The 26,924-nt window shown below is 55.1% G+C and overlaps 2 protein-coding genes across 8 annotated transcripts; both read right to left on the reverse strand.

Moving 5' to 3' along the window:
* Positions 1 to 23: 23 nt before the first annotated feature.
* Gpr162 (G protein-coupled receptor 162) lies at positions 24 to 5,232 on the reverse strand. Of its 5 annotated transcripts, XM_087213529.1 has the most exons (7): positions 5,074 to 5,166; positions 4,860 to 4,927; positions 4,094 to 4,177; positions 2,456 to 3,728; positions 1,720 to 1,909; positions 1,032 to 1,189; positions 24 to 760 (listed from the first exon to the last, which is right to left on the reverse strand). In XM_087213529.1, exons 4-7 carry the CDS (start codon positions 3,320 to 3,322, stop codon positions 215 to 217), a joined length of 1,761 nt encoding a protein of 586 aa, XP_087069655.1. In that variant the 5' UTR covers positions 3,323 to 3,728; positions 4,094 to 4,177; positions 4,860 to 4,927; positions 5,074 to 5,166; the 3' UTR covers positions 24 to 214. The 5 variants fall into 5 exon arrangements, with proteins under 5 accessions (XP_087069655.1, XP_004869506.1, XP_004869507.1 ...); XM_004869449.3 differs by lacking the exon at positions 4,860 to 4,927 and having other exon boundaries at positions 5,074 to 5,232; XM_004869450.3 differs by lacking the exons at positions 4,094 to 4,177; positions 4,860 to 4,927 and having other exon boundaries at positions 5,074 to 5,198.
* A 437-nt stretch (positions 5,233 to 5,669) lies between these two features.
* Positions 5,670 to 26,924, reverse strand: Cd4 (CD4 molecule). 3 transcript variants are annotated; one of them, XM_004869446.4, is made up of 11 exons: positions 26,703 to 26,924; positions 25,845 to 25,943; positions 18,747 to 18,828; positions 18,483 to 18,635; positions 11,167 to 11,325; positions 10,563 to 10,796; positions 9,285 to 9,623; positions 8,452 to 8,652; positions 7,860 to 7,984; positions 7,548 to 7,615; positions 5,670 to 7,283 (listed from the first exon to the last, which is right to left on the reverse strand). In XM_004869446.4, exons 3-11 carry the CDS (start codon positions 18,793 to 18,795, stop codon positions 7,253 to 7,255), a joined length of 1,359 nt encoding a protein of 452 aa, XP_004869503.1. In that variant the 5' UTR covers positions 18,796 to 18,828; positions 25,845 to 25,943; positions 26,703 to 26,924; the 3' UTR covers positions 5,670 to 7,252. The 3 variants fall into 3 exon arrangements, with proteins under 3 accessions (XP_004869503.1, XP_004869501.1, XP_021103763.1); XM_004869444.4 differs by having other exon boundaries at positions 26,555 to 26,912; XM_021248104.2 differs by lacking the exons at positions 25,845 to 25,943; positions 26,703 to 26,924 and adding an exon at positions 24,313 to 24,538.

The following is a 26,924-nucleotide window of genomic DNA, read 5'->3' on the forward strand; positions in this document are numbered from 1 at the left end:
TTTGCCACTACCACAGGGACAGATTTCTATGGCAACACTCAGACTTTAATACATTTCGGTAGGGATGACAGAGGGTGAGCAGGGCACCTAGCCACGTGGACGGGCCCAAGCAGGGGCCCTGGAGCTCCGGATCTAGCTGCCCGTCTCCCTGAATCTGAGGGTAGTGGCCTTGGGCTCAGGGCCAGATCTGTGTCCTCACCTGGCCCTGCCTGGCTCACAGGGTCAGCTGGGGGAAAATTGGGGTGCCTGGGCCCCAGGGTCTTCCCCAGGCCCTAGCACTGCCTTCACTACCTGTCAGGGAACAACGTCGCCCTGCGCTTATCCCCAGAGGAAGTCCAATGGCTCTGTTGTCAGGGGACCCCAGAGAGAGGCGGCGGGGTGACAGACCCTGCGGCCGGGGCCTTCGTGGAGAGGGTCCCGGAGAGGCAGCTGGAGAAGGCAGAGGTGTCTCATCGATGAAGGTGGTGATCTCCTCCCGGAAAAAGCCAGGACCCCGTGGGGGTCCTGCACCTGATCCCAGAACCCCGCTTTCCAGGAACTGGCGAAGGCTGGCCAGCCCCCCACCTTCAGCCTCCTCTTCCTCTTCGTCCTCCACCCGGTGTGTCTGTCCCAGGTACTCAGGATCCTCAAGGGCCCGGCTGTGGGATGGGAGGACCCGGATGTCGTCAGAGGATGACCACTTGTGCAGGAAGGAGCCGGTTGCCCGGGGATTAGAGAAGATGTTGGTCTCGTCATGGGACAGGCGGCGCGACAAAGGGACCTGGGAAGAGAAGTGAGACCTGGAGGTGCGGCAGGGACAAAGGAAGAGGAGGCCGGAACCAAGTAGGGACTGCAGGACGGCTCCACCCTCTTCAGCTTCTAGACCTTTGCTCTGGTGGGCAGCCCTGGTCCTGAGAGGACTGGGGAGCCTCTCTTCCTACGCCTCTCCTTCACCTGCCCCAGGGTGCCCTGCAGGCCCAGCTAGGGCACCGGGTGAGCTCACGGGGCTTGGAGAAGAGTTTGGGGACCAGGACGGGGTTGCTTCTCCGTACCTGTAAGTAGTGCACTCTCTCAAGGGGAGGGAAGAGCATGTGCCGGCCAGGCAGCAGCTTCACCTGGGTGGGGTCCCTGCCCCCTGGCCCTGTGGCTCCGTTAGCATCAAAGCGAACTTTGCAGACTCGGCCCTCTGTGTAGTTGTCACAGCCCGCATCTGTGAGAGACAGGGCAGAGCGATCACAGGGAGACAACAGCACCCCACGCCACCCCTTTCTGGGCTCTCATAGAGCCTGTCAGTTCCCTGGGTCTGGAAGCTCCAAGAGAACTCAGGTTGGCTGGCATCTGTGGCACTCAGTGCTGAGGCCCTGGTGCTTCCTTCATACACACAGACCTGCTCGTGGACACAGTTCCTGCTGGCCTCCAAGAACTGTCTCTGGGGCTGGGGCCTCTCAGGAAGCTCAGCTTCCCTTCAGTGCCACAGCCTTCTTTGCATTACACCTGGGGACTGGTTTCCAGGCACTTGCCCGGTGGGGCCCAGAGCTGGGCCTGCGGGCTTCCAGGGGAGCCCAGGCCATGGGCAGGGAACCCCTGGGGCAGAAGGGAGCCCTGAGTGGGCAGCCCAGGGGGAGCCCAGGAGCGCAAGCTCCATCCAGCAGGGGGCACTGCAGCTCCTCACGGAGGAGTGGTGGACAGGGCAGAGTAGACCAAGGTCCAGGAGAGGCAAAGCCCAGTCCCTTCTCTGACCGTCATCGCCATCCTCCTCGGACATGATAGCCACACACTGCTCCCACACCGTGCGCACGTCGGCTCGGTAGCGTTCGCAGGACCAGATGAAGGAGGGCAGCAGCAGCGTCTGTGCCATGGAGCACCACAGCACGGCCAGCACCATCCACGGGGGCGCCGAGTCCGACTTCAGGGAGAAGAAGCTGACTACCTGGTGGAGGACAGCGAGTGGCCAGTCAGGCCCCAAGCCACCCCTGGTGGGGAAGGGATGACAGGCCTCGGCCCTCAGGACAGAAGAGGAGCTGGAAGGGGGTCGGTAGGGTGTGACGGAGGGGAAGGCCATGGGACAGTGCTGAGACAACGGAAATGAAGACAGAGAAATCCAGGAATAGGGGCACTGTGGGGCGGGGGGAGCCCCGTGCAGTTTCCACCCGGAACACTGAGACAGCTGCATCTGGGGAATTAGGAAAAGGAGCATGTCGTGGGCGCCAGGGCACCAGGCTGATGGTGGAGCTGGAGGCTGATGACAGGGCTGGAGGACGGGCAGTGGAACAGAAGGGGTTGGCGCTGGACAGTGGGAACCGAAAGGCAGAGGGTGGAGTGGAAAGTGGAGGGACTGGGTGGGCAGGGGAACAGAAGGTGGGTGACGGAGCTGGAGGAAGGTGGGGAGACGCTGCATGGCTGGTGGGGCTAAAGGTCAGATGGCGATGCAAGGAGCTGGCTGTTAGGGAGAGCAGCAGGGGGACCCCAGTCTCACCAAGATGGGCACCCCTGTGAGTGAGTCGTAGAGAAAGACGATGGCGCTGACCAAGTTGGTGACTTGTAGTGACGTCTTGGCAGACTCAGAGCCATCCAGCGAAGACCGTCGCTTCCCCCGGGTATCCTCCACCACAATGGCCGGCACCTCAAAAGCTGGCCGGGCACTAAAGCCCCCCGGCCCACCCACCTTGGCTCTGCCATTGCCCCCCGCTCTCCGGGCCTGCCGAGCTCTCCGGGGCCGGGCCCACAGTGTCTGGTAGAAAGTGATGCCCACACAAACCAGCCCCATGACAATGCCCCCAAGTAACAGGAGGCTGAAGCAGACACCAAAGCCAAGGCCAATCTTGGAGACTATGAACTGGCAGCCTCGGGCATAGTAGCGCTCTCCATTGTTGTGCCAGCCGATGGAAGGCAGGGTGGAGAGGATGAAGCTGACCATCCAGATGCCCATGACAGCATGCAGCGCCTGCTTCTTGGCATTGCTGAGGCGGTAGTTGACAGGCCAGCGCACCATCCACATGCGATGGTAGGAGAGTGAGGCAACAGTGAAGCAGGTGGCCAGGGCCAGCGTGTAGTAGGTGGACACAAACACCTTGCAGATGCTTTCATTCCAGTCATAGTCAGAGGAAGCCTGGCGCCGCAGCTGCACCACAGCGAACGTGGTGAGGGGGACGGCTGCCATGAGGATGTGTGTGCCCGCCAGGAAGCAGAGCAGCAGCTCCAGTGGCTTGTGCTTCTGCTGCTTGGCCGAGATGCTAAGGATGATCCAGGCATTGGCCAGCAGTGCCAGGAGCCCACAGGCCAGCCAGGACAACGCACTGGAGCGTAGGGAGGCCTCTTCTGCCCCCAGCCCACCCCGAGCCATCCTATCCTCAGCCCCCCACCCCCTTTGAGCTCTGGGGGCGGGGGCTAGGTCTTACCCAGGAGCCCCACTTACATACACCCCCATGATGCCCACGATCCTTGCCCTGTGCTCAGTCAGGCTGCCCCAGGCCCACCCTCCTGCTCAGCATCGAATGACCAACCCAGCTAAGGCCCAGTGCACAGGGCCAGGTGGAGGCTGTGGGGCAGCAGCTGTGGTCCTCAGCCTCTGGGCCGGGTGGGGCTCTTCCCTAAGTGTCCCTGGAGTAGATGGGGGAGGCCAGCTGGCTGCTTTCCCAACCACGAGAGTGGCCAGGGCTTGCAGGTCTGTCTCCTTGGGTTCTTGACCAGGCAGGGAATCTTCTGGATGGCCCAAGGAATTTGGAGGTGGGCTCAGCCACCTGGACCAGCTGCAAAGGGAAGATGAGATGGGGTGGGGGGTGGGGGGCAAAAGCTGAGCCTAGACTGGTCTCTAGCTGGCTCTCCTTCCAAAACTATTGAAATGATTGCTAGGGCTATGGGGGTCTTTCAGAGTTTTCCCAACTTAATCAGACAGCCACTCAAGCACCCCACACAGATAAGTGGCCCTGATTCCAGACTGCTAGAGAAGAAAGATATTCTTACCTCCCTGTCTCCCGTCCCCTGGTGGCCCTTCTTCCCCACTCTGGAACCCCAGGCCCTTCCTTGTAAGATCCCCCAACTTCACATCCCTAAACCTCACGAGAGACACAGGCCTGGTGTCTCCTTGGGGTTCGCAGCCAACTGCCTCCCCTACCTGTCAGTCTTCCGGGCCTGGTGGTCTTGGTGCCCAGTTGCATTTACCCAAGCCTGGCTGATCACCCACCAGCTCCCCAGGGATCTGGGGAAATGGGAGAAAAGAGGCTGAGACCGAAGGGGGGCCCAGGGAGCCCGAAGGCGGGGAAACCACTGACATCAGAAGCATCCAGAAATGGAAAGAGGGGGAACTAGGAGAAGGAGGAGAGTTTGGCAGAAGAGAAAGAGGGGGCAAAGTGGTAGTATCTGAAAATAGAAGGAACACTAAGGAGCCCCAGAAGAGGCCTTGGAGGGAGGAGGGAGGAGGGGCAGGGTGGAGGTGGGAGGGGAGACAGGGAGGCGAAAAAGAAAAGCCCCCAGGTCCCTGAGGTGCTGACTCCCTCCCGGGAGACTCTGAGTGCCCCATCCCGGCCCACAGCCTCAGTTTCCCTCACGACAGTCCTGATCTTAATGACGCTGAGCTGCAGGGAGCCCTGGGGAGGACGCTAAGAGGAAAGGGGGTGAGCCCTTGAAGCAGAGGCTGTGAGGACGGGCATAATGATTCCAGGGCAAATGGGGTGAAAATGGGGCACAGCGGTGCCAGGGTCTACTCCGGTGGAAGAACCACAGACCCCTGCGCTCCCCAGGAGGTCCTAGCCCCCGCTTTGTCCTCCTCGGGGGCCCAGCACACCCTGGTTGCCATGGCAATGGCCAGCATGAGGTGGAGGGAGTTGGTCAGGAGCCCTCCCCCCCGCTCCCCTCCCCTCTCGCGCGCGACCCCTTCTCACCCACTGCCTGGCCCAGCGGTGGGCTCGGGAAGAAGAGACGCGAGCCGGAGAGGGAGCAGGCGGGCAGGCTTCGTGAAGGACAGAGAGGGGTGAAGGACAGAGGGGGAAGGAAGGGGCCAGGGCCGGCGCGCAGGTGAGGTCGGGCGGCTCCTCCCTCCGGCGCCGCCGCGCCGCGCTCGGGGCAGACCGCGGGCGGCCGGGCGGGGGTCCTTACCTGCGGCCCGGCTGGCGGGCCCGACGCTCCGCCCGGCTCCGGCGTCTGCTCCGCTCCGGCTCCCTCGCTCCCTCCCCCAGCCGGCCTCGGGCTCAGCCCGCCGCCCCGCCCGCTCCGCCCGGCCCGCCCGGCCCGCCAGGCCCCGCCGGCTCCTGCCTCCCGGACCTCGGCTGGGGCGCACGAGTTGGGGACCCGGGACCCCGCCGGCGGGGGCTGGGGGGCGGGAACGCTGGATGGCGCGCGGGGGAGGGGCGCGCGGGGGAGGGGCGCGGGGGGCGGGGGCGGGGACGCGGCGCGGCGGTGTCCCGCCCCCAGCCCGCAGCCAGCTGGCGTCGTCGGGACGGGGCTGGTCCCTGGGAGGAAGGAGCCGGCGTGTGTTACCCAGCGCCTCCGTGCCAGGGCTGTGCCTGGGGACAGCTCCTGGCGGCCTGGGCTGGAGGCGGGCTGGAGCCCTGGGGTGCAAAGCTAGGGTTGGGGGCGGCTGTACAAGACTAAAGGGTGTGGGCTCATGCGTGTACGCACGTACACGCGCGCGCGGGCGCGCGCGCACACACACACACACACACACACACACGCACACGCACACGCACACAGCATCTTCATAGGACGTTTATTATATTTTTCCTTTAGCCCAAGGAAGCAGGCGGCGGAGCTGGCAGCACTTGGATGGTCTTTCTGGAAGAGCCAAGTTGGGAAGAAAGGGGTCAAAGGAAAAGTGGGGAGCAGGCGGGCCTGAGGGGGGTGGTAAGAAAGGGAAGAACGAGAGAGGCAGAAGTGGCTGGGGATCCTGAAGGAAATGGACCAAGAAGAGGAGGAAGACAACCTCAATTTCCCTGTTCCTGAGATTTCCCAGCGTCCTGAAGGCTTTGGGGAGGGTGGAGGTTGTAGGGCTGGGGACTGGGACCTTTATGGGGTCCCCTCATAGGGCTCGGCCCCAGGCTAACTTCCTGGCCAAGCTCACCTTTCAGAAGGTTCTGCAGGGAGAGTGGCTCCCTGAGATTCTCCCCCGGGCTCTGCTCCCAGCCTGTGCCTGGAGAGCACTGAAGGCTTCCTGCACTGCCCACAGCAGGGGTGAAGGAGGGGTTCAGGGTAAGGAGGCCCCCGAACTCCTCAGGGACAGCCCCCACCAGCGGGGCTGGGTGCTGCTGTGGACCCGGGGTGTCCTGGGCACCGGTAACCAATCCTGCAGACACCTGCGTGGTGCTTGTCCCTGTGTGGGCAGGCAGCCGTCGGGGTCAGAGCACCTGGATTCACCCCAACTCCAGCCCTGGCTGTCTGTGTGACCCCAGCTAGACATCCAGCTTCTCTGCATTCCAGTTCTAGTTCATAAACTAGAGATGATAATCTTGGTCCTGTCACCACCAGCCTTGTAGGATTGTTTTGTTTTTTAAGACAGGGTCTTTTTTTTTTTTGGTACCAGGGATCGAACTCTGGTCCTTGCGCTTGGGAGGCAGGAGGCAGAACCACTGAGCTAAATCCCCAGCCCAAGACAGGGTCTTACTATGTACTTCAGGCTGGCCTTGAGCTCACAGCGATACTCCTGTCTCAGCCTCCCAGGTATGGGGACCATAGGTGTGCGCCACCATGCCTGGCTAGGATTTTCATAAAGGACAAAATAGACAGAGGATGTGAACTGGTTTATAAACAGCTACGCTGCTGAGGTGATAAGAAATTGTGCACAAGGGCAAGTATGTGGCTGCGTACGTGGGTGTGTGTTCATGGGGCCTGCTGTGCATTGGTCAGGATGGCAGGTGGTGGTCCTGCCAACACAGGGTGACAGCAGACAGCATGGGGCAGCGGGGCTGGCCTCAGGGGCCTTCGGTCTGCCTCTGTCCTTGACTGGCTGTATGACCTTCGGCAGGTCCCTGCTCTCTCTGGTCACAGGGTCCTGTCCTACAAACTGAGAGGCCCCTGCTGTGTTTCCAGGGGAGCGGTGGGGCCTGGTCACTGTGTGGACTCTGGGGAGAGGCTCAGGGCTCAGGGAGAGGGAAATGGGAGAAGCTGCTGAGAATGAACGGTGTGCTTAAGCTCTCAGTCAGGCTGCGAGCAGAGGAGCAACAGTGGCGATGGTGGAGCAGGAGAAGAGAAGGGGGCCAGAGGCACTGGGCTCTGCTACATTCATCTTGTCAGCACGCCCCACAGGAGACACAGGGCAGACAGCGGGGGACACCTCAAGGCCTCAAGTGATATTCCGAGTCTTCTGCAGCCGGCTGCAGTGAAGGAGACAGAGGGGAGCAAGTCCATTCCCAGCCCCTCAGCATCCGAACCTGGGACCTCGGGGCACCCAGACCAGCTCTCATCCCCGGGGCAGCAGTGGTCTTCCCAGCACCCACCACAGAGGCTCCGGGCCTGCTGTCCCTCCAGCCTCCTGCCTCTCCAACAGCTCCCCTGGCCTTCACCCCGCCTCCCTCCTTCTGGACCCCTCTTCTCAATGCCTCTCCTCTCCCCATGCTCCTCTCCCCTCCGGTCCTTACTGGGGACACTGGCAGGTCTTCTTCTCACTGAGGAGCCTCTTGATCTGAGACATCCGTGCTGCCCGGCGCTATCCAGGAACAAGGAGGGGAGTTGTGAGGGCCCTCGACCTCCAGAAAGGAGGTGCCTGGGGGGCAGTGGGGGGCTGGGAGAGGAACAGCAGCACTGTGGCTGAAGCCGTCCGCCCTGGGATTGACTGCTCCTTCCTGCCTGGGCCTCTTTGAGGAGTGACCCGGTCTGCAATGAGGGGACTGGGGCCGGGGTGCTCCAAGGCCCGGCTGGGGACATGTCGGGGGCCTGCAAAGCCCACTTACCTGCCGGTGCCTGCATCTGACACAGCAGAAGATGCAGAGCCCAGTGAGGAGCACAAAACCTGTGGTGCTGCCCAGCACAACAGCCAGGAGCGTCGACTGGTCCTGGTGCAGCCCTGCGGACACAACTGTGGGGAGAGGTTGCTCAGTGAGCCGCCTGCTGTTGGGCTCAGGGCTGCTGAGGGGAGAGCAGGCCCCATCCCAGGGCCTGGGGAGACAGCAGGGTGCACAGAGTTCTCAAACGCCCTTGGAGATGGGGAGCCCAAGGCTGGGAAGGGCTCAGGGTTCCGACTTGAGGGCCCTGGAGAGCCAGAAGAGCAGGGGTCCAGAGCCCCCGCCATGTCTCTGCACCTGGTGGCAGGCAGTGGAGCTCTTGGCCAGGAGACCCCGTCCCTGGCCTGTAGACCTCAGGGCCAAAGAGGGAGTCCGTAGTCTGGGACCAACACTGCACCTCACTATGTGGTGTCTCCAGGCCACCGAACTCACGGTCCTCTCAGGACCGCGAGGCTGGGGCCATGGTCTCTGCCTCCCCACAGGAAGGTGCCACAGCTCAGGAGGCCACGGCTCAGGGAGGCCTCACAACCTGGATCCTCACCTTCGACCTCGGATTCCAGCAGGACCTTGTTGCCGTCCCTCAGGAGACACCACCATGTCCCTGTCTCAGGAGAAGACACCTGAACCTGCTTCTTCTTGGCGGAGACCTGGGGCTTCTGGTTGCTCAGCTTCCAACTCAGCTCCAGGGTGGGGGAGGTGGGCCCCAGCACCTCACAGACCAGAGAGTTCTGGTGCTGAGACACTGCAGAGGAAGGGGAAGCGGAGAGCTGGAGCTGGCCTCCATGGCTCCCGTTTCAGTGCGGGGGGCGGGGGGGGACAATCGGAATGATCCTTTGCACCCTTCAGCCTAAGGGCACCAACGGTCTCGGGTGTGAGTCCCAGCCAGCTCTACTTAACTGCCTGTGTGTTCCTGGGCAAGTCACTTCACAACCAGAGCCAGGGACAATGATTCAGTGCACAAATTCATGTACAGTGTCTGAAGGGGGGCACTAGCAGGCAGTGAGGTACCCAGTGTTAGCCATCACCGTTTGTGCAGTTGGTAAGATGACAGGAGAGATGATAGTCCAAAGACCTCATGCTGATCTTGCTATTACCCTCATTTCTAGCATTCTAGAAGCATCTTGTCCTTACTAGGAGAAAAATGAGAAAACAGGCCCGCAGTGGGTAGGACGCTTAGCCAGCATCACAGAGCTGGGCAGAGGCAGCCCTGACCCCGCTCCTCAGGTTTGGGGAGTTTGGGGACTGATCCCAGTACCAGAACACAAACACCCCCAACCTGGAGGGCACTTGGTCATTCCAACCGGGCACCTGGGGCTGAGGTGTCCTCTGTGGGGACCTGCTGGCCTCAGTGGTCACCCTGCCCCAGACTCTCACCCCTCATCACCACCAGGTTCACTTCCTGGTGCAGCTTCAGGTCCCCGGCCAGGGTCAGAGTCAGGTTTCCGGAGCCAGCATGCTGCAGCAGGGCTTCGGACAGGATGAGGCGCAGCGGGGTCTTCTCTGCCATCTGGAGCTGGGGGTCCAGGGCAGCCATTTGTACCGACACCTTCCTGTTCTCCACGGAGAAGCTGATCCAGACCTGAGAGGAGGAAGCCCTATCCGCCCGCCAGCTCAGCTCCCCGAGGTGGGCTTCGTCGTCGAAGGTCAGTGGGAAGGACAGCTCCAGCGCCTCCCCCTCCTTCTTGTAGGCCGTTCTGGGTGACTTCAGAAAACCTGGAGGTGGGAGAGAGGGAAGAGGGGAGCACGGGGACGCAGGTGGGGTGGGCAGTGTGGCCAGGGCAGCAGAGAGAGGGGACCAGGTGAGCCCACTGCGGAGCTGTCATCACAGGGCCCGTGCTGCAGTTCCCACCTCTGCAGCCCCCAGCACATGCCCCCTCCCAGGCAGCTCCCACCTCCTCCCAGGAGCCATCAGGGAACAGCTCAGTGACGGGGCCGTGGCTCTCCCCCCTCAGACCTCCTCCAAAGCACAGAAGCCATTCAGGCCTACAATCTGGCTATGTCGTCCAGACTGGCCTTGAACTCATGGCAATCCTCCCGCCTCAGCCTCCCAAATGCTGGGATTATAGGTGTGTACCACCATGCCTGGCAAGAGTCAGCACTTACAGGGGCTCACTATGTGCCAGGCCCTGACCTGGGAGACTAATTGTCACTGTGATGCTGCAAGAGGGAACTGTCAGATGCAGAAAGCAAGGCCACGTGGTTGTGGCAGAGTCAGGATTGATTTATTTATTTATTTATTTATTTTGGTACCAAGAATCAAACTCTGGTCCTTGCACTTGCACAGCAGGCGGAGAAACCACTGAGCTAAATCCCCAGCCCAGAGTCAGGATTTAAATCAGAATCCATGCACTGCCCGGGGCTGCTTTATGTCACACCTGGGCATGCATCCTGGCTTTCGATCTCCCCACAGTGCCTAGCCCAGTGCTGTAGGGGTGCAGTGTCCCTGAGTAAGTGGGTTTGCCAAATCGGCAGACCTGGGGAGCCAAGGCAACAAAGAAAGGAGGCCCTGAGGAGTGGCCCTAGCCAGCTGCTGGGGAGAGAGCCCAGCTTGTTGCTTGGGTCAGCCCTCAGCCCTAGGAGTTCTGGACCCAGTCCCTGCCACACCCACAGCCCCAGAGCAGGCAGGACACTCAGAGCCAGGCCCCCTCTTACCCAGCACCAAGACATTTATGTCCCACTGGAGCTGCTTCTGGTCCTGGGAGACGGTGCATTTCCAAGTGCCGCTGTCCTGGAACCCCAGCTTGGGCACTGAGATGGCCTTTTTCCCACTGGTGACTTGACCGCTCGGGCCAGTGAACTGCACCGATGGGTTGCTACCTGGGGGGCCCTCCAAGGCCAGGGTCAGGGTCTGCCCCTGCAGCAGGCGAGTGCCCGAGCTGGCGATCACTGTGGAGGGAGCAGGGCACCCCGTCTCACCCACCACCCACAGGGATGAGGGCAGAGGAAACCAAGAGTCTTCAGCGTCCCTGTCCCAGTGTCACCTTTCTCCCAGCACCCAGCTGCCCACCCCAGTCCAGGGCGGGCCCTCCTGGCCCCTCCTTTTCTCCCTTCCCTCCTCTCCCCACTCCTGTCTTCCCATCTCTCTTCCTCCTTCCTTTGGTTCCTCCCTTCTCTGCATGGCCAAGGAAGGTCTCCGAGGAGACCTCCGGGGCATGAGGTTCCTGTCCCCGCCTGATGCGCCAGGGAGCTGGCACCCCCAGCTCAGCCTTGGCTCCGGCTGCCCGGAGGCATCCGCGTCCCAGCCAGCCCCACTCACATCTGAACACCAGCAGCTCCACCACCATCTTCTTTGCAGCCACATCACAGATGTAGGTTCCCGAGTCTTTCACCTCCAGCTTCTGGATGATTAGCGGAAAGGACCCCTGATCCCACTGGCTACTTCTAGAGTTAATGCGGTCCCTCAGATGGGTTTTCCCTGCAAGTAGAAGCCATCAGGAGGAGGCTAATGTCCCTGCCAGGACCCTGGCACCCAGGCACACGCAGTGCCCGCAACTCTTCTGATTCAAGTTGCTGATTTCCTGTAGAAACTGCCCTTGTCTTCACCGGAAAACCCCAGACTAGGGGGAAGGTCCAGTCAGACCCTATCGCCTGGGGAGGAAAATATCTCACTTACTCAAAATTCTGTAGAGCAGCGTGCAGATCTGGAGAGCTCAGCTCCTACAGCCGTGTGCTCCACACCCAGGTTCTGCAGGAATCACGTGATTCCGAGAACAAGTAATGTTTTGCTCATGGTGCAGGTAAAGACCTTGAGCCTCAGAGATGCAGCAGCTGCCTGAACCCTTACGAATTGAGGTAGGAGTAGAACCTGGTGCAATTTCTATGGAAGGTACCTTTCTTTTTTTCCTGAGAGAAGGTCTCGCTATGTAGCCCAGGGTGGCCTCAAACTTGTGTCAATCCTCCTGCCTCAGCCTCCTGAGTGCTAGGATCACAGGCATGAACCACCATCCCCTGCTCGATAATTTATAATATCTATCTGAATCCCAAATGAACATGCAAAGCTACATGCCCATTAGGAGAAAAAAGGGATAGGTTAAATAACATAGTTTATCCATTCAGTGGATGAGAAGAGTGAGGAACTTCTCGCATATGGAGCTATTAATATGGAGGAATATAATTAACTGAATGAGTAAGATATTAAATGGGTTACTATTTATTTTAAAAGGGAAGGCTGGGCTGTGGCTCCGTGCTACAGCATTTCCCCCGCCCTGGTTTCCATCTCCAGTGCCCCAGAAGAAGCCTGGCCAATGGGCAGGAGGGAAGGGGAGCAGTGGGGACAGACCAGGGAAGGGAGGCCCACAGGGAAGAGAACAGGTGGGAAGCCATGGGATGCAGCCGCTAGACCAAGTTTAGTTAGTGGACTGGGGAGTGACACGCACAGCCTTGCTTTGGAAGCCAGCACTGCAGTAGGAGGAAGAGAAACTGAGTAGGAGAGAGAACAGCCAGGGCGCCAGGGTGCTTAGAGTAATGTAGGTGAAAGGTACTTCTTACAGGGCAGGGGTGCATGCCTGTGATCCCAGCACTCGGGAGGCTGAGGCAGGAAGATCTCAGCAAGTTCCAATCGAGGCCAGCCTGGGTTACAGAGTGAGACCTTGACTCAAAAAGCAACAACAAAAAGATCCTTGACCCTTTTTTTTTTTAAATGGTGGTGGTGCTTGGGATTGAACCCAGGGCCTCACCCCTGCTAAGCAAGTGCTGTATCACTGAGCTACACCCCCAGCCTTTTATTTGTTTGGCTGTTTTGAGATAGGATCTGGCTAAGTCTCTAAATTGCCCAAGGTGGCTTAAATTTGCAAACCTCTTGCCTCAGCCTCCCAGAGTGCTGGATTGAAGGTGTGCCCCACCTCCATTTTGTTTCTGTTTTTGTTTGTTTTTTGCAACAGGTCTCACTATACAGTTCAGGCTGGCCCTGAATTCACTGTGTAGCCCAGGCTGGCCTTGAACTCTCGGTGATTCTCAGCCTCCTGAGTGCTGGGATTATGGGCATGCCCCACCACACTTGGCTCTCTTCTTTTTTAAAATTAATTTTATTGGTACACTTTTGATACACATAATAATCACATTCATTTTCTTTTTTTTTTTTGGTACCAGGGCTGGAACTTGGGTCCTTCCACTTGTGAGGCAGGTGGCAGAACCACTGAGCTAAATCCCCAGCCCCTAATCTTTTTTTTTTTTTGGTACTGGGGATCAAACTCGGGACCTTGTGCTTTTGAGGCAGGCACCAGAACCAAGGGACTCGTATTTTTTAATTTTGGGGATATGAACATTTTCAGGAATGTTTTAGCATCCATTCTATCTGTGGTGATATGGAACACATCTTTCTGCATTTGGGGGCGGTTGTTCTAGGTGGTATGTGTATATGGTCACAGCCTATTGCTGTCATTTTACCTGCTTCTATCTGTGACCCTTACCCTCCCCATTTAGGATATAATTGCTTTAGTTTCCCATTTATACATTTAGAATTGCATAGTGCTACAATTTTTGCTTCAACTGTATAGTATGGCTCAGTGATAAAGTATATTTTCTTGTTTTGTTCTGATTTGATGTTTTGTTGTTTGTTTGTTTGTTTTGAAATTTTGAGACAGAGTCTCAATATGTAGCCCAAGCTGGCCTCAAACTTTCAGGGATCCTCCTGCCTCAGCCTCGTGAATGTTGGGATTATAGGCAGGTTCCACTACACCCGGAGAGGTAGAGTATGTTCTTAGAATGTTCCAGGCCCTGGATTCAGTCCCTAGTACCAAAGGGGTAAAATACTCAAGAGGAATAGGAAAGCCTATTGTATTTATCCACGTGTTTATTTACCTTTTTTTCTACCTTCCTGATATTTTAAGATTCCTTCTCTTATCATTTTTTTCTGTTTAAAGAACTTCTTTGAGCCATTCTCTCAGGACACTCTGCTGGCAATAAATCCTTGGTTTTCTTTCTTCTGAGAATGTCTTCATTTCACCTTCATTCCTGAAATATATTTCTTCTGGTCTAGGGTTCTGAGTTTACAGCCTTTATTTTAGTATTTAACAATATTATGTCACTTTCTTCTCTGCTGCTCGCCACTCTGCCATCTTCCCGAAAGTCTCGTTCACCTAACTCTTGGACTAAGGGACCAGCTGCTGTAGGAAAGAGGTTCTGATGGAGCTGTCATTCAGGCAGGCCTTGAACTCACGATGGAGCCCAGACTGGCCTTGAACTTGCACTGATCCTCCTAGAAATTGCCAAGTTTACATAGCTACTGAGTGGTGAAGCAGCCATCAGTCAGGCGACTGGCCCTAAAGCCTGTGTGTTTTAGTCACTATGCTGTACTAACTGCCACATGTCTGCAATTACAAGAGCACTTGGATCTGATGCGATATGATATGATATCTAGTGTGTTTTTTGTTTTTTGTCGGGGGGTGGGTTTTGTGAGACAGGGTCTCGCTATGTAGTTCAGCCTGGCCTTGAACTCACTATGTGGCCCAGACTGGCCTGGAACTCAGGGTGATCCTCCTGTCACTTTCTTCTATCTTGTGATTTCTGAGATGGAGTCTGCTATTATTCAAATTGGTTTTCCCCAAAGGTACAGTGCTGTTTTTCTCTGGATCTCTCTGTTTTTAAATACTGGGGATTGAATCCATGGTTTTGTCCATTTACTTTGAGACAGGGTCTTGCTAAATTACTCAGGTGGGACTCGAACTTGCCATCCTCCGCCTCAACCTCCCAAGCACTGCTGGGATTACAGGTGTGCTTCACTGCGTCTGCCATTTTTTTCCTTCTTCTCAGATAGGATCTCCTTATGCTGCCCAGACTGGCTTCTAATTCCTGGGTTCAAGGGACCTCCTGCCTCCACCCCAAGAGTAGCTGGGTGCACAGGTGCATGCCCTGCATCCCGCCAGTCACGTGCATCTTGATGTGGGTTTCTCTGAGTGTATTCTGTTTGACGTTTACTCAGCTTCTTGACTCTTGAATCTAGGTTACATCTTTGGCCAAATTCGAGGAGTTTTCAGCAATTCAATTATTCTTTTCTTTTTCCTCTCTTGAACTTCAGGGACACAAACATCTGGTTGTTACAGTCCCACTGGTCCCCATGGTTTTGTCAGTTTCCTTACAGCCTATTTCTTCTCTGTCATTTCTATTTTTCTCTCTCCAAGTTCAATGATTCTTTCCCCTCCACTTCCCTGTTGAACCTGCTCACTGAGCTTTGTCTTTTTGTTTGGTTTTTTTTTTTGAGACAGGGTCTCACTATGTAGTTCAGGCTGGACTTGAACTCAGGAGTGATCCTCCTGCCTCAGCCTACTAAGTGCTAGGATCACAGGCATGCACCACCACGCCTGGCTGAGCTTTGTGTTTTGATTACTGAATTTCTTTTAGTTCTTAAATTTCCACTTGTTTCTTTCTAATATCCTCTTCTTTCTTTGCCAAGGTTTTCATGCTTTTGTTACTTTTGGGCATGCATATTATTGCTTGTTGAAGGATTTGTATCCATTGATTGTCTCTTTTTTTTCATTCAGTTTGAGTTCTTCCTGATTCTTGGTACTATGAGTGATTTTTGGTAGCAGGGATCGAACTCGGGTCCTTGCGCTTTTGCAGCAGGTGGCAAAACCACTGAGCTAAATCCCTGGCTATGAGTGATTTTTGATAGAAATTTGGACATGAGAGTATTATGATAGGAGATTCTGGATTGTATTAAACCTTTTGTTTTAATTGGCTTTTTTTTTTTTTTGGTACCAGGGATCCAACTCCGGACCTTGTGCTTTTGAGGCAGACGGCCGGAACCACTGAGCTAAATCCCTGGCCCTGTTTTAATTGGCTTTTAATGTCACAACACTGGTTTGTCGAGAGCAGGTGGGGGCCGCTCTGCAAGTCAGTTGAAGGTAGAAATCTGGTTCCCCTCGTCTTCCATCACCCTCCTGGGGACAGGCCCCTCATGACTGTGGGGCTGGGTGGGAATTCCAGCTCCCAGGGGATCTCTACGGTGGCCCTGCTCTGGGGACAGCCATCTCAGTTCAGATGATCAAAGTCCCCCAAGGGTCACCTCTGCAGGAGGTGGCTCCTAACTGCTGCAGGGGGCTGAGAGTCCAGGCTCTTCCTCAGTCCACGCCTAGAACGGGGGCACTTTCCTGCATGTCAGTGGGGTGCACACCCTTGCTCCCAGTGGGAGTTTCGGGGCCACCTGTGGCAGTCCCAGGAGTGTGGAGGCTGAGGCTCAGCCTATGCTGGCCTGGGAGAGGCTGGGACACAGCTGCCCGCTGGTGTCTGCCTGCAGGGGAACAGTCTCTACCTAAAAGGATTTTATCTCACTAGGTTGCACCTTCCCCAGCCTTAGCTATAAGAGAGCTGGCTTTTGTAGAGGCTTATTTTTGCCTGTGCCCATTGCTGTTTCCAGGTCTAAATGGAAATGAGGAACAGGTTATTAGATACAGGATTCTTATTAAAAAGTGGCAAAGACCTTGGCTGAATTATGTTCATTTTCTAGTGTTTTGTGGGGGTAGAATTTGCAAGTAATGAAATTGGGTATTTAGTTGAGGAGATTTCTTTTTTTTTTTTTTGGTACAGGCGATCAAACTCGGGTCCTTGTGCTTGCGCAACAGGTGGCGAAACCACTGAGCTAAATTCCTGGCCCTAGCTGAGGAGATTTCTAAGCAAAGAAAAAAAAAAAAGAAAGAAAGAAAAATAAAATAGAAAATAAAAAACACCACCAGGGGCCAGGGATTTAGCACAGTGGTTCCAGCACCTGCCGCGCAAGTGCAAGGTCCTGAGTTCGATCCCCTGTACCAAAAAAAAAAAAACGACATCAGAACCCAAAGATTTTGGAAAATGCTCAACCTAATCATATCTCAAAAGTGAGGACATGTGTTTGGAAGAGAACATCAAAGACTGGCTAGACAACCATTCAGCAAAGAGTATTGGGTCATAGGAGCAGAAGCACATTGGCTGTTTGGACTAAAGTGGTTGGGGGGGTGAGGTGAAGGAACAGTGTTGGACTCCTTGGATTTGACAGCATGAACAGCAGGGCTGTCAGATATGAATGAGAGGATTACTCCAGAAGAGGAAATAATTACCCCAGTGATGGTTCAAGACCACCAGAGCCGTTTTCTGAGTTTCAGCAGACCAGATGGCCCCTGTCTGAAGCCGTGGGGACAGAACCCTGCCCAGAGGGGGCAACACTGCCATTACAATGGGCAGCAAGCCAAAGAGTGCTGTGTTCCACTTAGAGTCCAGTGGACTCTGAGTTGCTGAGGTTGCTCATCGCCTCTTCCTCCTTTTTGATTTCTCCCTTTTGAAATAGCAAAGTCCACCCTGTGCCTGATCACCACTATATTTTGGAAGCACCTAACTTGTCTAGTTTCACAGGTTCACAGCTGGAGAGGAATTCTACCTCAGGATGAATTATACCTTGACGAATTTTATATATATATTTGGGGGGGATACCGGGGATCGAACTCTGGACCTTGCAGTTTCAAGGTAGGTGGTGGTACCACTGAGCTAAATCCCCAGCCCAATGAATTATATATTATCCAGGTCTGATTTGGACACTACTCGGATGAAACTTTGGATGTTAGGTTTCAGAGTTGGTGCTGCAATGGGTTGAGCTTTGGGGGTTGTTGGGACAGGATGAATGCAGCTTGTGTATGACATTTTATGGTATGAACTATGCCCCTCCCATTCATGTACTGAAACCTCAGACTCCACCAGAGGCTCTGATGGAGCTGTTTCCCAAACTTCCACCATTCTCAGACTTCATACATGGTTTTAGCCAAGTCTAGCTGTTCCCTATATGTAACATCTTTAAATGAGTTCACTTTTTAAAAATTAAATAAGTTTATTTTTTAATAAGTTTTTTTTCTTGTACCAGGAATCAAACTCAGGACCTTGCACTTTCCAGGCAGGCGCAGCACCATTGAGCTACATCCCCTGACCCAAAATAAGTTTATTTTTCAAAGTAGCTTTATGAGCTAGGTGTGGTGGCACATGCCTGTAATTCCAGCACTGGGGAGGTTAAGGCAGGAAGATCGCTGTGAGTTGGAGGCCAGCCTGGGCTACATAGTGAGTTCAAGGCCAGCCTGCAGTACAGAGCAAGACCCTGTCTCAAAAAACCAAAGTAGGCCCATGGATTTAGCTCAGTGGTTTCGTCGCCTGCTGTGCAAGCACAAGGACCTGAGTTCAATCCCCGGTACCAAAATAAATAAATAAATAAATAAATAAATAATTTAAAAACCATTCTATTGCTTTTTTTTTGGTGCCAGGGATCGAACTCGGGACCTTGCGCTTGCGGCAGAACCACTGAGCTAAATCCCCGGCCCCCACTCTATTGCTTTTAATGGAAGTAAACAGAGTATCATTCTACATGGGCCTGCAGCAATAATATTCTTATGATGTGTTTTATGGGATAGTTATTTTTCTACTACCCATTAAAATAAGGTCATGCATATAAAGATATTGTAATTAATACCAAAAGATATTTGCCAGCAGCGGTTGGCATGCGGAAATCCCAGACAAAGGTGCTGCTGAGTTTCCCTCACCCCAGCCCTGGGAGTCCCAGCTTTTCTGGAGCAGATCCTTGAAGTGGGGTGTTCAGTCCCCAGAAGGACAGGGGCCTCCTACCTCGAGTCAGGTAGGTTCTCTGGGTTCCCAGAATCTTGAGCTCGTTGGGAAATTTCCAGCTGAAGTCCATCTTCTGCTTCTCCGGCACCATGCAGGGCAGCTCCACTGTGCCTCCTTCTTTGCCCAGAACCACTTCCTTTCCTTGAGAGACCACTGAGCAGAGGCCAGGCCGGAGAGGAGAGTCAGGTCCCTGCTGCCGCTGTGACACCCACACCCACCCCCATGTCCGGGCACCCACTTCCCACACCCTGCCCCTGCACTTACCCATGGGCAGCAGCAGGAGCAGGAGCCTGGAACATAGTCCTGCCTTCATTGTGGCCTTGCTGAGGCAGGCGAGGGCCTGAACCTGGAGAAGCACAGGGACCAAGACCGGTAAGGGTGGTCAGCCAAGTGCCATTCACCTCTCGAAGGGCTCTTATAGTCCCGGGCACACACCAAGCAGAGCCCTTTGGTGCATGACACCAAAGGCTGTGTGTCAAATACAGATTAAAGTCCCAGGGCATTTATAGAAAAAGCTGAAGTCTTAGCCCAGTGTGGTGGTGTACAACTGTAATTCCAGCACTCTGGGAGGCTGAGGCAGGAGACTCACAACTTCCAGCCCAGCCCAGGTGATTTAGCCTTAGCAAGATCCTATCTCAAAATAAGAAAAAGGCCTGAGGGTGTAGCTCAGTATGAAGGGCCTGGGTTCAATCCCTAGTACCATCGGCGAGTGCCACAGAGTTAGTGTAGTGTAGTCTTCTAATAAAAGCAGAACACATTCCCCCAGGCACTTGGGGAGAAAGTAACATAACTACTTCTGCTTTCTATCTCTTTGTTGAAGAAATATCCAGTTCTGAGAGATTGTAGCATGCATGGATTTTCTCATTTTGTTGATTATTTGAGGCTTTTAACAAGAAGTTCATGAAAGAAGTTGTTTGATTCAACATGGAGAAGATTTCTTTTTACTTTGGATTTCTGCTCTGCTTTGATTTAAAAAGCTTAAGCATAGATTACTGATTCTGCTCCATATAAATAACACAAAAGGGGCCAGGGATTTAGCTCAGTGGTTTTGCCGCCTGCTGCGCAAGCGCAAGGACCCAAGTTCGATCCCTGGTACCAAATAAATAAATAAATAAATAAATAAATAACACAAAAACATATATTTACAATGTTATAATTTATTGTGTCAGTCCAGACTTGGAAACTTGTGGTAGATGAGTTCCAGATACTTCTATTTCACCTGTAAAAACTCACTTTTAGGACCAGAGATTTAGCTCAGTGGCACCGTGCCTGCCTGCCTCTCAACCACAGAGTACTGAGTTTGGTCCCAGTACCAAAAAACTATCACTTTTAAACCAGGTATGGTGGTACATGCCTGTAATCCCAGAATTCAGGAGGATTGCCAAGAGTTCAAGATCAGCCTAGACTACATAGCGAGACCCTGTCTCAAAACCCCAAAGCAAAACAAAACAAAAAAAATACCTATCACTTTTATTGGCATTGTGGTGTTGAGGGGTTTTTTGTTTTTGTTTTTCCAGGTGCTGAGGGTGGAGACCCAGGGCCTCCCACATTGCAGGCAACCTCTGCCCCCTGGATTACACCCCAGCCCTGACATTAATTTTCAAATGTGTAATGTATCTACCCCCTTGCATTGAGACTGTGTTCTTATTTTTATTTTGCTGAGTCTCCTGTCTGCTTGGCAGACACAGGCCCATAGACACTGGGAAGTGGAGACGTCCTCGGGCTTTAAAGCATGGAACTCAAGTGTAAAGGACCCGAGTTCAATCCTTGGTAGCGAAAAACAAAACAAAACGAAAGCATGGAACAAATGGAAATACCACACACTGAGGTAGGGAAGAATCTTCGTTGTGGTCATTTATTCTTTTTCTGGTATCAGGGATAAAACTCAGGAACTTTCGCTTTTGAGGAAGGTGCAGTGTCACTGAACTAAATCCCCAGCCCTTATACACTCATTTCTTTATCTGTTTATTTGTCGCAGTGCTGGGGATCAAAATCAGGGTCTTATGCATGCCAGACAAGCGCTCTACCACTGTGCTACACCTCAAGCCCTTGTGTTGCTTTTTAATATTTTTTAAGTTAAAATAACTTTAAAATGCCTTGCCCAGCCAGGACCAGGTCCTTAACAGGTGGGATCAGAAACGGATTCGTGGAGAAGGGGCAAAGTGAGGGGGACAGGGACTGGGAGCCAGGTCCTGCAGTTCAGTGCTCAGATGCTGGACTTGATTCTGTGCAGCAGGGAGCGGGACAGGGTTCCACCTACTGAGGAAAATTCCACGTGTAGCATGGGTCCCTGCAGCTGCTGTGGAAGATGGACGGGAGGAAGCCCCTCGGCACAGCTGGGTGGCAACAGGCGGGGAGAGAGGAGAGGCCTGGCTTGGGACATGTGTCTGGGACACGTGGGCCACTGAGTGTTCTGAGGTGAAATCCTCAGAGCTGAGGCTGATTCGTGAGGGCTGAAGGAAGAGCAAGGCCTCTCCTGCTCATGTTGGACCAGCCTCTAAGGCCGCAGGTCGGTGGGATGCTGGGAGGAGGCTGTGCAGGTGAAGGACGACCCTGCGATCTGGGAGTCGCCTAAGGCTGGAGGCAAAGGGGCCTTCAGAGAGGCTCCGTGGGCCTCGAGGAAGAGACAGCAGCACCACAGAGGACTGAGTCCAAGAGGAATCAGCACCATCCCTCAGCACTGCCGGGAATTTGTTAGAAATACAGATTCTCAGGCTGCCCCAACCTGCAGGGATGGGGCCCCAGGTGACCAATGGTGCTCACGTCTGAAAACCAAGAGTGAGAGGGGAGGGGAAGGGAAGGGGTAGGGGAGGGCATCCCAGCCTGGTGTGCAGAGGTGTGGGGAGGCTGGAGGAGGGCTGCGTGTAAAGAGGGAGGCAGCCAGCACAGAGGGGACAGTGGGGTCAGGTTGTGGCTCTTCACAGGCAGGCTCAGAGCTGGGTCCACTTCTGAGGCTCAGAGCTGCTGCTGATCACACGCCCCTCAGAGCTGAAGCGCAAACCCAGGCTGTCCCATTCCACACGGAGCCACATCCCCAGCCCCACTGCTGACTGATACGGGATGTGGCACAACCTATTACTCTACGTGGTTTTAGAGTACTCGATACAGTAAGCAGAGAGGGAATGAAATGGAAGGAGCAGAGACTATAGGAGGGCCACCTACAGCACCTTAAAAGCAGACAGGACCAGGGCCTGGGTGACTTTAAGTCCAGGCCTGGGCCATAATGGACCTCGGAGAGGTGACCACCGGGAGAGCGACTGGCGAGGGCAACCTGCATGCAGACTTATGGTCTCTCTCCCAAGCCCAGTCTTTCTTTCCCCTGGAGTCACCTTTGCTCTCCGAGCTCCACAGGCATTAGGCCTGCTCTGAACTCCCCCAGCTCCCCACTGACCCCTCTCAGATGTGGCCCAGCTTCCACCTTCCGGTGTCATGACTTGGGTTCCCAGTTTCTCCCTCTCCAGCTTGAACTACTCAAGGATGGGGTGATAATCCAGCTAGCTGTGCAGCCACCACTGGCCTGGCACCAGCTGAAGCATAAACAAGGGACTCGGGATGTATTCGGTTATCTTTTACCAAATCAAATTGAATGGAGGAAGAGAAATCACAGATCCCTCACTGTACTTAACATACTACTTCTGTGTGCAAAATGGGCCATTTATAGCTTGGGACACAGCTCAGCAGTACAGCGCTTGCCTAACAAATACAAGGCCCTGGGGTTCAATCTCCAGTACCTCAAAACAGAATGAAAAATAAGTAAAGGGCCGGGGATTTAGCTCAGTGGCACCGTGCCTGCCTTGCAAGTGCAAGGTCCTGAGTTCAATCCCTGGTACCAAAAAAAAAAGAGTAGATAATGAGTCATGTAAGTGTGTGTGCATACCCAGTGTGTCCTGGGCAGAGCCAAGTCACCCCAACGCATCCTACTTGTTCTTTTCCATCTCCTCTACCCTGGTTTCCACTGAGCAGCTGCCAACACCACCCCAACCCCAGCCCTGGGGCTTCAGCGTGGGTGGGCCGACGGAAAGTTCTAGAAAGAGATGAAGTGGGAGGATCGAAGATTCTGGGGCACTGATTTTTCCCTCCTCTGGAGGTATTTTCTGGCAAGAGCTGTCCTGCTCCTCTCTACGACAACTCTGACCAGGTGACCCTTTATCCACAACTTAGTCCCTCACTGGGTTCCAGAAACCCCATTTCTGCTCTGCACACTCCCTGCTGTGACTAGGGTCTCTGTGCCCCAACATGCCGGTTGCTTTCCTTATCCTGTGCACACTTGGGTAAATAACCCCCTTTCTGCAATCCCTGAAACCCTCTGAGGTGGAGTTTGACGTGCTGGAGGTTTGCTCTCCTGTGAGAGGAAGACACCAAGAGCTCCCATCCAAGTCCTCTGTCTGCCTGGAAGAGGAATCACCCAGGGCTAATTCAGGTTGATGCTTGCAACAGACAGATGGACAAATACAGATACACAGAGGGGTGATAGATTTCGGCTACACCAGGGACTAGGAAGAGGAGCTTTAGGAAGGAGGCTTGTAGGTAGTCAGGGCAGAGTTGTTCACAAGTAACTGCAAGGCAGGGCATGGGAAGCACTTGAGGAAGGCGGTGTGGGAAGAGTGGGCCAGGGGACTCTCATACCCAAGAGCATCCTACTGTGCTCCCACCCTACACCAACTGTCCTTGGTGAGCAGAGGGTAGAGGGGCCGGTGTCCAGGGGATGCCCCTCCTCTAGGGCCCTCAGGAGGAAGCTGAGGGAGTCTGAGGCATTCTGGGCCCTTCCCCCGGTTAAAGTCTTTGTGCCTTCTCCCTCCATGATCTGGGGCTGGGGCTGGTGCCCAAAGCCACTATCTCCCTGTCCCCGTGCCCATGCCCAGGGTTTGGCTTAGGGCAGGAGGCTGTGGGTTTCCAGCCGCTGCTTTCTTTGGTGTTTTGGCTTCCACTGCCACCCTAGAGATCTCGCCTTTGCTTTCCACATCCTCAGCGTCCCCAGAGGCCCTCAGCCTCGGTACAGTAGCATCCTGTGCACCGTCGCCCAGGAGAGGCCACAGGGCCTGTGTTCTTGGGAGGCCGCCTCTCTCTCTCTCTCCCCCCGCCCTCCCCCTCTCTTCCTTTGCTGATTTCTCTGCTCACAGCTGTGCGTTTCTGAATCTGCGCCTCCCCGCCTGCCTGACTTCAGCCTCCACCTCCCGGTGCTGTCTCTCCTCCTCCTGCTCGGAGCCCCTGGCCCGGCCTCCCCGTCCTTGCCCCTCCAGCTGCTGCCTGTGCCAGGCTGAGCTCCGACCTGCAGGGCGCAGCAGTGCAGGGGCGATGGCCGCGGGGTGCCAGGGACGCAGCAGACAAAGGAAGGGACAGATTTCCCGCGAACGCGCAGAGGCTTCGCGGGAGGACTGAGGGAGCAGAGACCGGGGTGGCTCTCGCCTTCACGCCAGCTCGGCCCAGGCCCCGCGCGGGCTGGACGGAGCGGAAGCGGAGGCGCGGCGAGGAAGGCGGCGCAGGCGAAATGTCGGGCACCTAGCAGCGCAGCCCCACAGCGCTCACCCCGGCCGGTGGGATGAGGCTGAGAGAGGAAGAGGGCACAGCCCCACCACAGCGGCAGCCTGTGGGCCCGCAGGCGCTTTCATCTTCACCCCACAGCCCACTCGGGCCTGCCGCGGGATGCGCCACCCCACCATGCGCTGTCGCCTGCTGCCTGGCTTCGGGTAAACTTCCTAGAGATCCGGACCCAGCAGGGGACTCGTGGTTTGGTGGTGGCAACCTCCACCATCCTCTCCTTTGCCTCAGACGCCCACTGAGGGGGCGCTGCGCCCGCCCCTCACCCCCCAGAGGCACGCACCGAGCTCACCTTCACCCGGCAGACCCAGTCCCGGCTTCTCCCCCACGCAGGACTAGGTATCCTTGTCCTACCCTCATCGAAGTCGCCTGCTGACATTCACTGAGGCCTATGGCCACGGGCAGGGCCTGGGGCTGCTCTGCCAACACCAGCCGGTGTGGGAGGGTTTGCATTCAAAGGTAGGCCTCCTCTGAGTGAGGTTGCCAGCCCAGACAGCGAGGCCACCTCCCGAGCGTCTGTCCTCCCCTGCCTGCCGCCAGGGCAGCCATTTTGTATTAGCCCACAGGGTCCAGCGCAGCACAAGCAACTGTTTACCAAAACATGAACCGGCAATGACCTCCCCCTCGGGTTCTTCCCCTACCCTTGCACTCCTAAAAAGGTGTCCCACAAGACAGCATGATGCTCACAAAGAACTATCCCATGTAGAGTAGAGTCTTTGATCAAGAGTGGAGCCTTTCTGTTCTGGGGGATCAGACGGTACCCTAGGAGAATTCTCCCTCAGAACAATTCTATGAGGTAAAGGCAGAGGACAGGGGAGGGGAGGCAGAATGGCTTCAAGGCCTCAAGGCCTCTGGAGAGCGGAAAGGCTGATGATGTGGAGGGGAGGCTGGAGTCGTAGAGGGCGGTACATCCATGGAGTCTTGGGTCTCCCCAACACCTCACCAAGCCTGGGGCAGCCAGGGGTCTGCAGACCCTCTCCTGCCTCTCCTGGCCTCCAAGACACTAACACTCATTCCCTTAGAGTCAAGTTTGCTAATGTCACACTTACCTAAAGTATACGTGCATGCACGCACACACACACACACACATGTATACATCCTCTTTACAGTATTTCATAATAGCTCGGTTTCAGTACTTTTTGAGAATTTTAGCTTTCTATTTCCTTAATCAAGCTAACTAAAGTAGAAGCGCCTTTAGACATATTGTTCAAAAATTCCAAAAATCCACAAAAGTAGAGAAATTTTAAGATACACATAAACTCAAAAGAGTTAAGAGAGGCTACATAAATTCTGTGGCTTAAGGTGCTGCAGGTGTGATTAGAAGTGTGAATTTTTAATGATTGTGCCATTGCAGAAATTAATTTTGGGAGAACTGTCTCTCAACTAGATTCCACTTCTCATTCTCTTTTTCTTCCTTTCACCATTTTTCTCCTCTTTTTGCTTCTCTATAGATCTCCCACCATAATACTTATTCCTTACTTTCTCCTCCTCAGCTCCTTTTCTGCTCTTTCTCTTTCTCTTGGGCTTCCCCTCATCCCCTGTCCCGTGACTGGGAGCCTTCCACACCTTGCTGCCCTGGGCTTCTCCAGTCCTGCAGGGTCTGAGCCTGGTGGGGATGCAGAGGAGCGAGGGGTAGCCCTGGTCTCTAGAAGCTCACAGTCACAGTGGCCCATGGCCGCTTAGGACCAGTTCTGAGAGAAATACAAGAGAAGGCGGCCAGCACTTTGGGCAGAAACTGAGAGTCCAGCGCTCAGCGCATGGCGCCATGTTCTCAGCCCTTCCCAGCTCCCTGGAAAGGAAAGCAGCTGGAGCCAGACCTCTTACCTCTGAGCCTGACTATCTTCCTTTTGCTCCTCGAACAGATGTGAGGTGTGGGCTCTGTCGCCAGTGGGGAGAGGGCTTTGTCACTGCTGCAGAGATGTTCTTAAATGAAGAGAGACAGGAAGCAGGGTGGAGAGGCTCCTCCAGCTCCAGGCCTGGGCCAGCCCCCAACGTCACCACCTGGGCCTGGGGTCACCCCTCCCACACCCCAGCTCTTGGGGAAAATGTTGAAGCGAAAATGGCAAAGTCATGGGAAAAAAAGCTAAGCAGCATCTGGCTGTAGCCCAGACCCTCACAGCCTCTGTCGGGGGTGAAAAGACTGTGTTCTTGGCACAGGCAGATGCTGGGCTGGGGGAGCAGTGGGGCGGAGAGCTGAGGCCCAGGGCCCTGGGGCATGTGTTCAGCAGACACTTCCGGCAGCAGGTTCCAGAGATGTCCTAGGTGGCCCAGCATGGCAGGAAGGGACCCAGGCCCCTGGGCAGGGTGTTCCCATGCTCCAGGGCTTTTCTCTAGCCAGTCTCTCGGGAGCTCCCTTGTGGATTCCCATCTGCCCCCTGGACAACACCACCTGGGCAGTCACCCAACCCAAGCCAACTTAGCACACATGTGCCTATTTCTTCAAGTTCCCACTTCCTGTGGACTTTACCCTTTAAATGGCCCCGAAACCCACCCAGGTCACTCTGCACCGGGACCCCCACTCCAGCCCAGGATACCACTGTCGTCCTTTGCCTGTATTGCAGCTCCTGCCTCCCCGCTGGTCCTGGCCTCTCCATGCAGCCTTTCTCCAGGATGAGCTCCACACACAGCCAGAGTGATCCCCAGAAGGTCCCTATATAGGCAGCTGGGCATGGGGGCACACACCTGCGATCCCGGCACTGGGGGAGGCTGAAGCAGGAGGATCAAAAGTTTAAGCCCAGCCTGGGTAACTTAGTGACTTAGCGAGACTCTGTCTCAAAATAATAAAAAATTAAATAGAGCTTGGGATGTAGCTCAGTGGGAAGGCCCTAAGTTCACTCCCCAATACCACAGACAAAAGTAAGAAAGAAAGATGAAGTGTGAATGTGCCATTCCCCCACTCTGAGG

This window comes from Heterocephalus glaber, unplaced genomic scaffold (assembly GCF_053883595.1).
Source record: "Heterocephalus glaber isolate CG9 unplaced genomic scaffold, H.glaber_assembly_v1.0 deba00001444, whole genome shotgun sequence".
Classification (NCBI taxonomy): Eukaryota; Metazoa; Chordata; class Mammalia; order Rodentia; family Bathyergidae; genus Heterocephalus; species Heterocephalus glaber.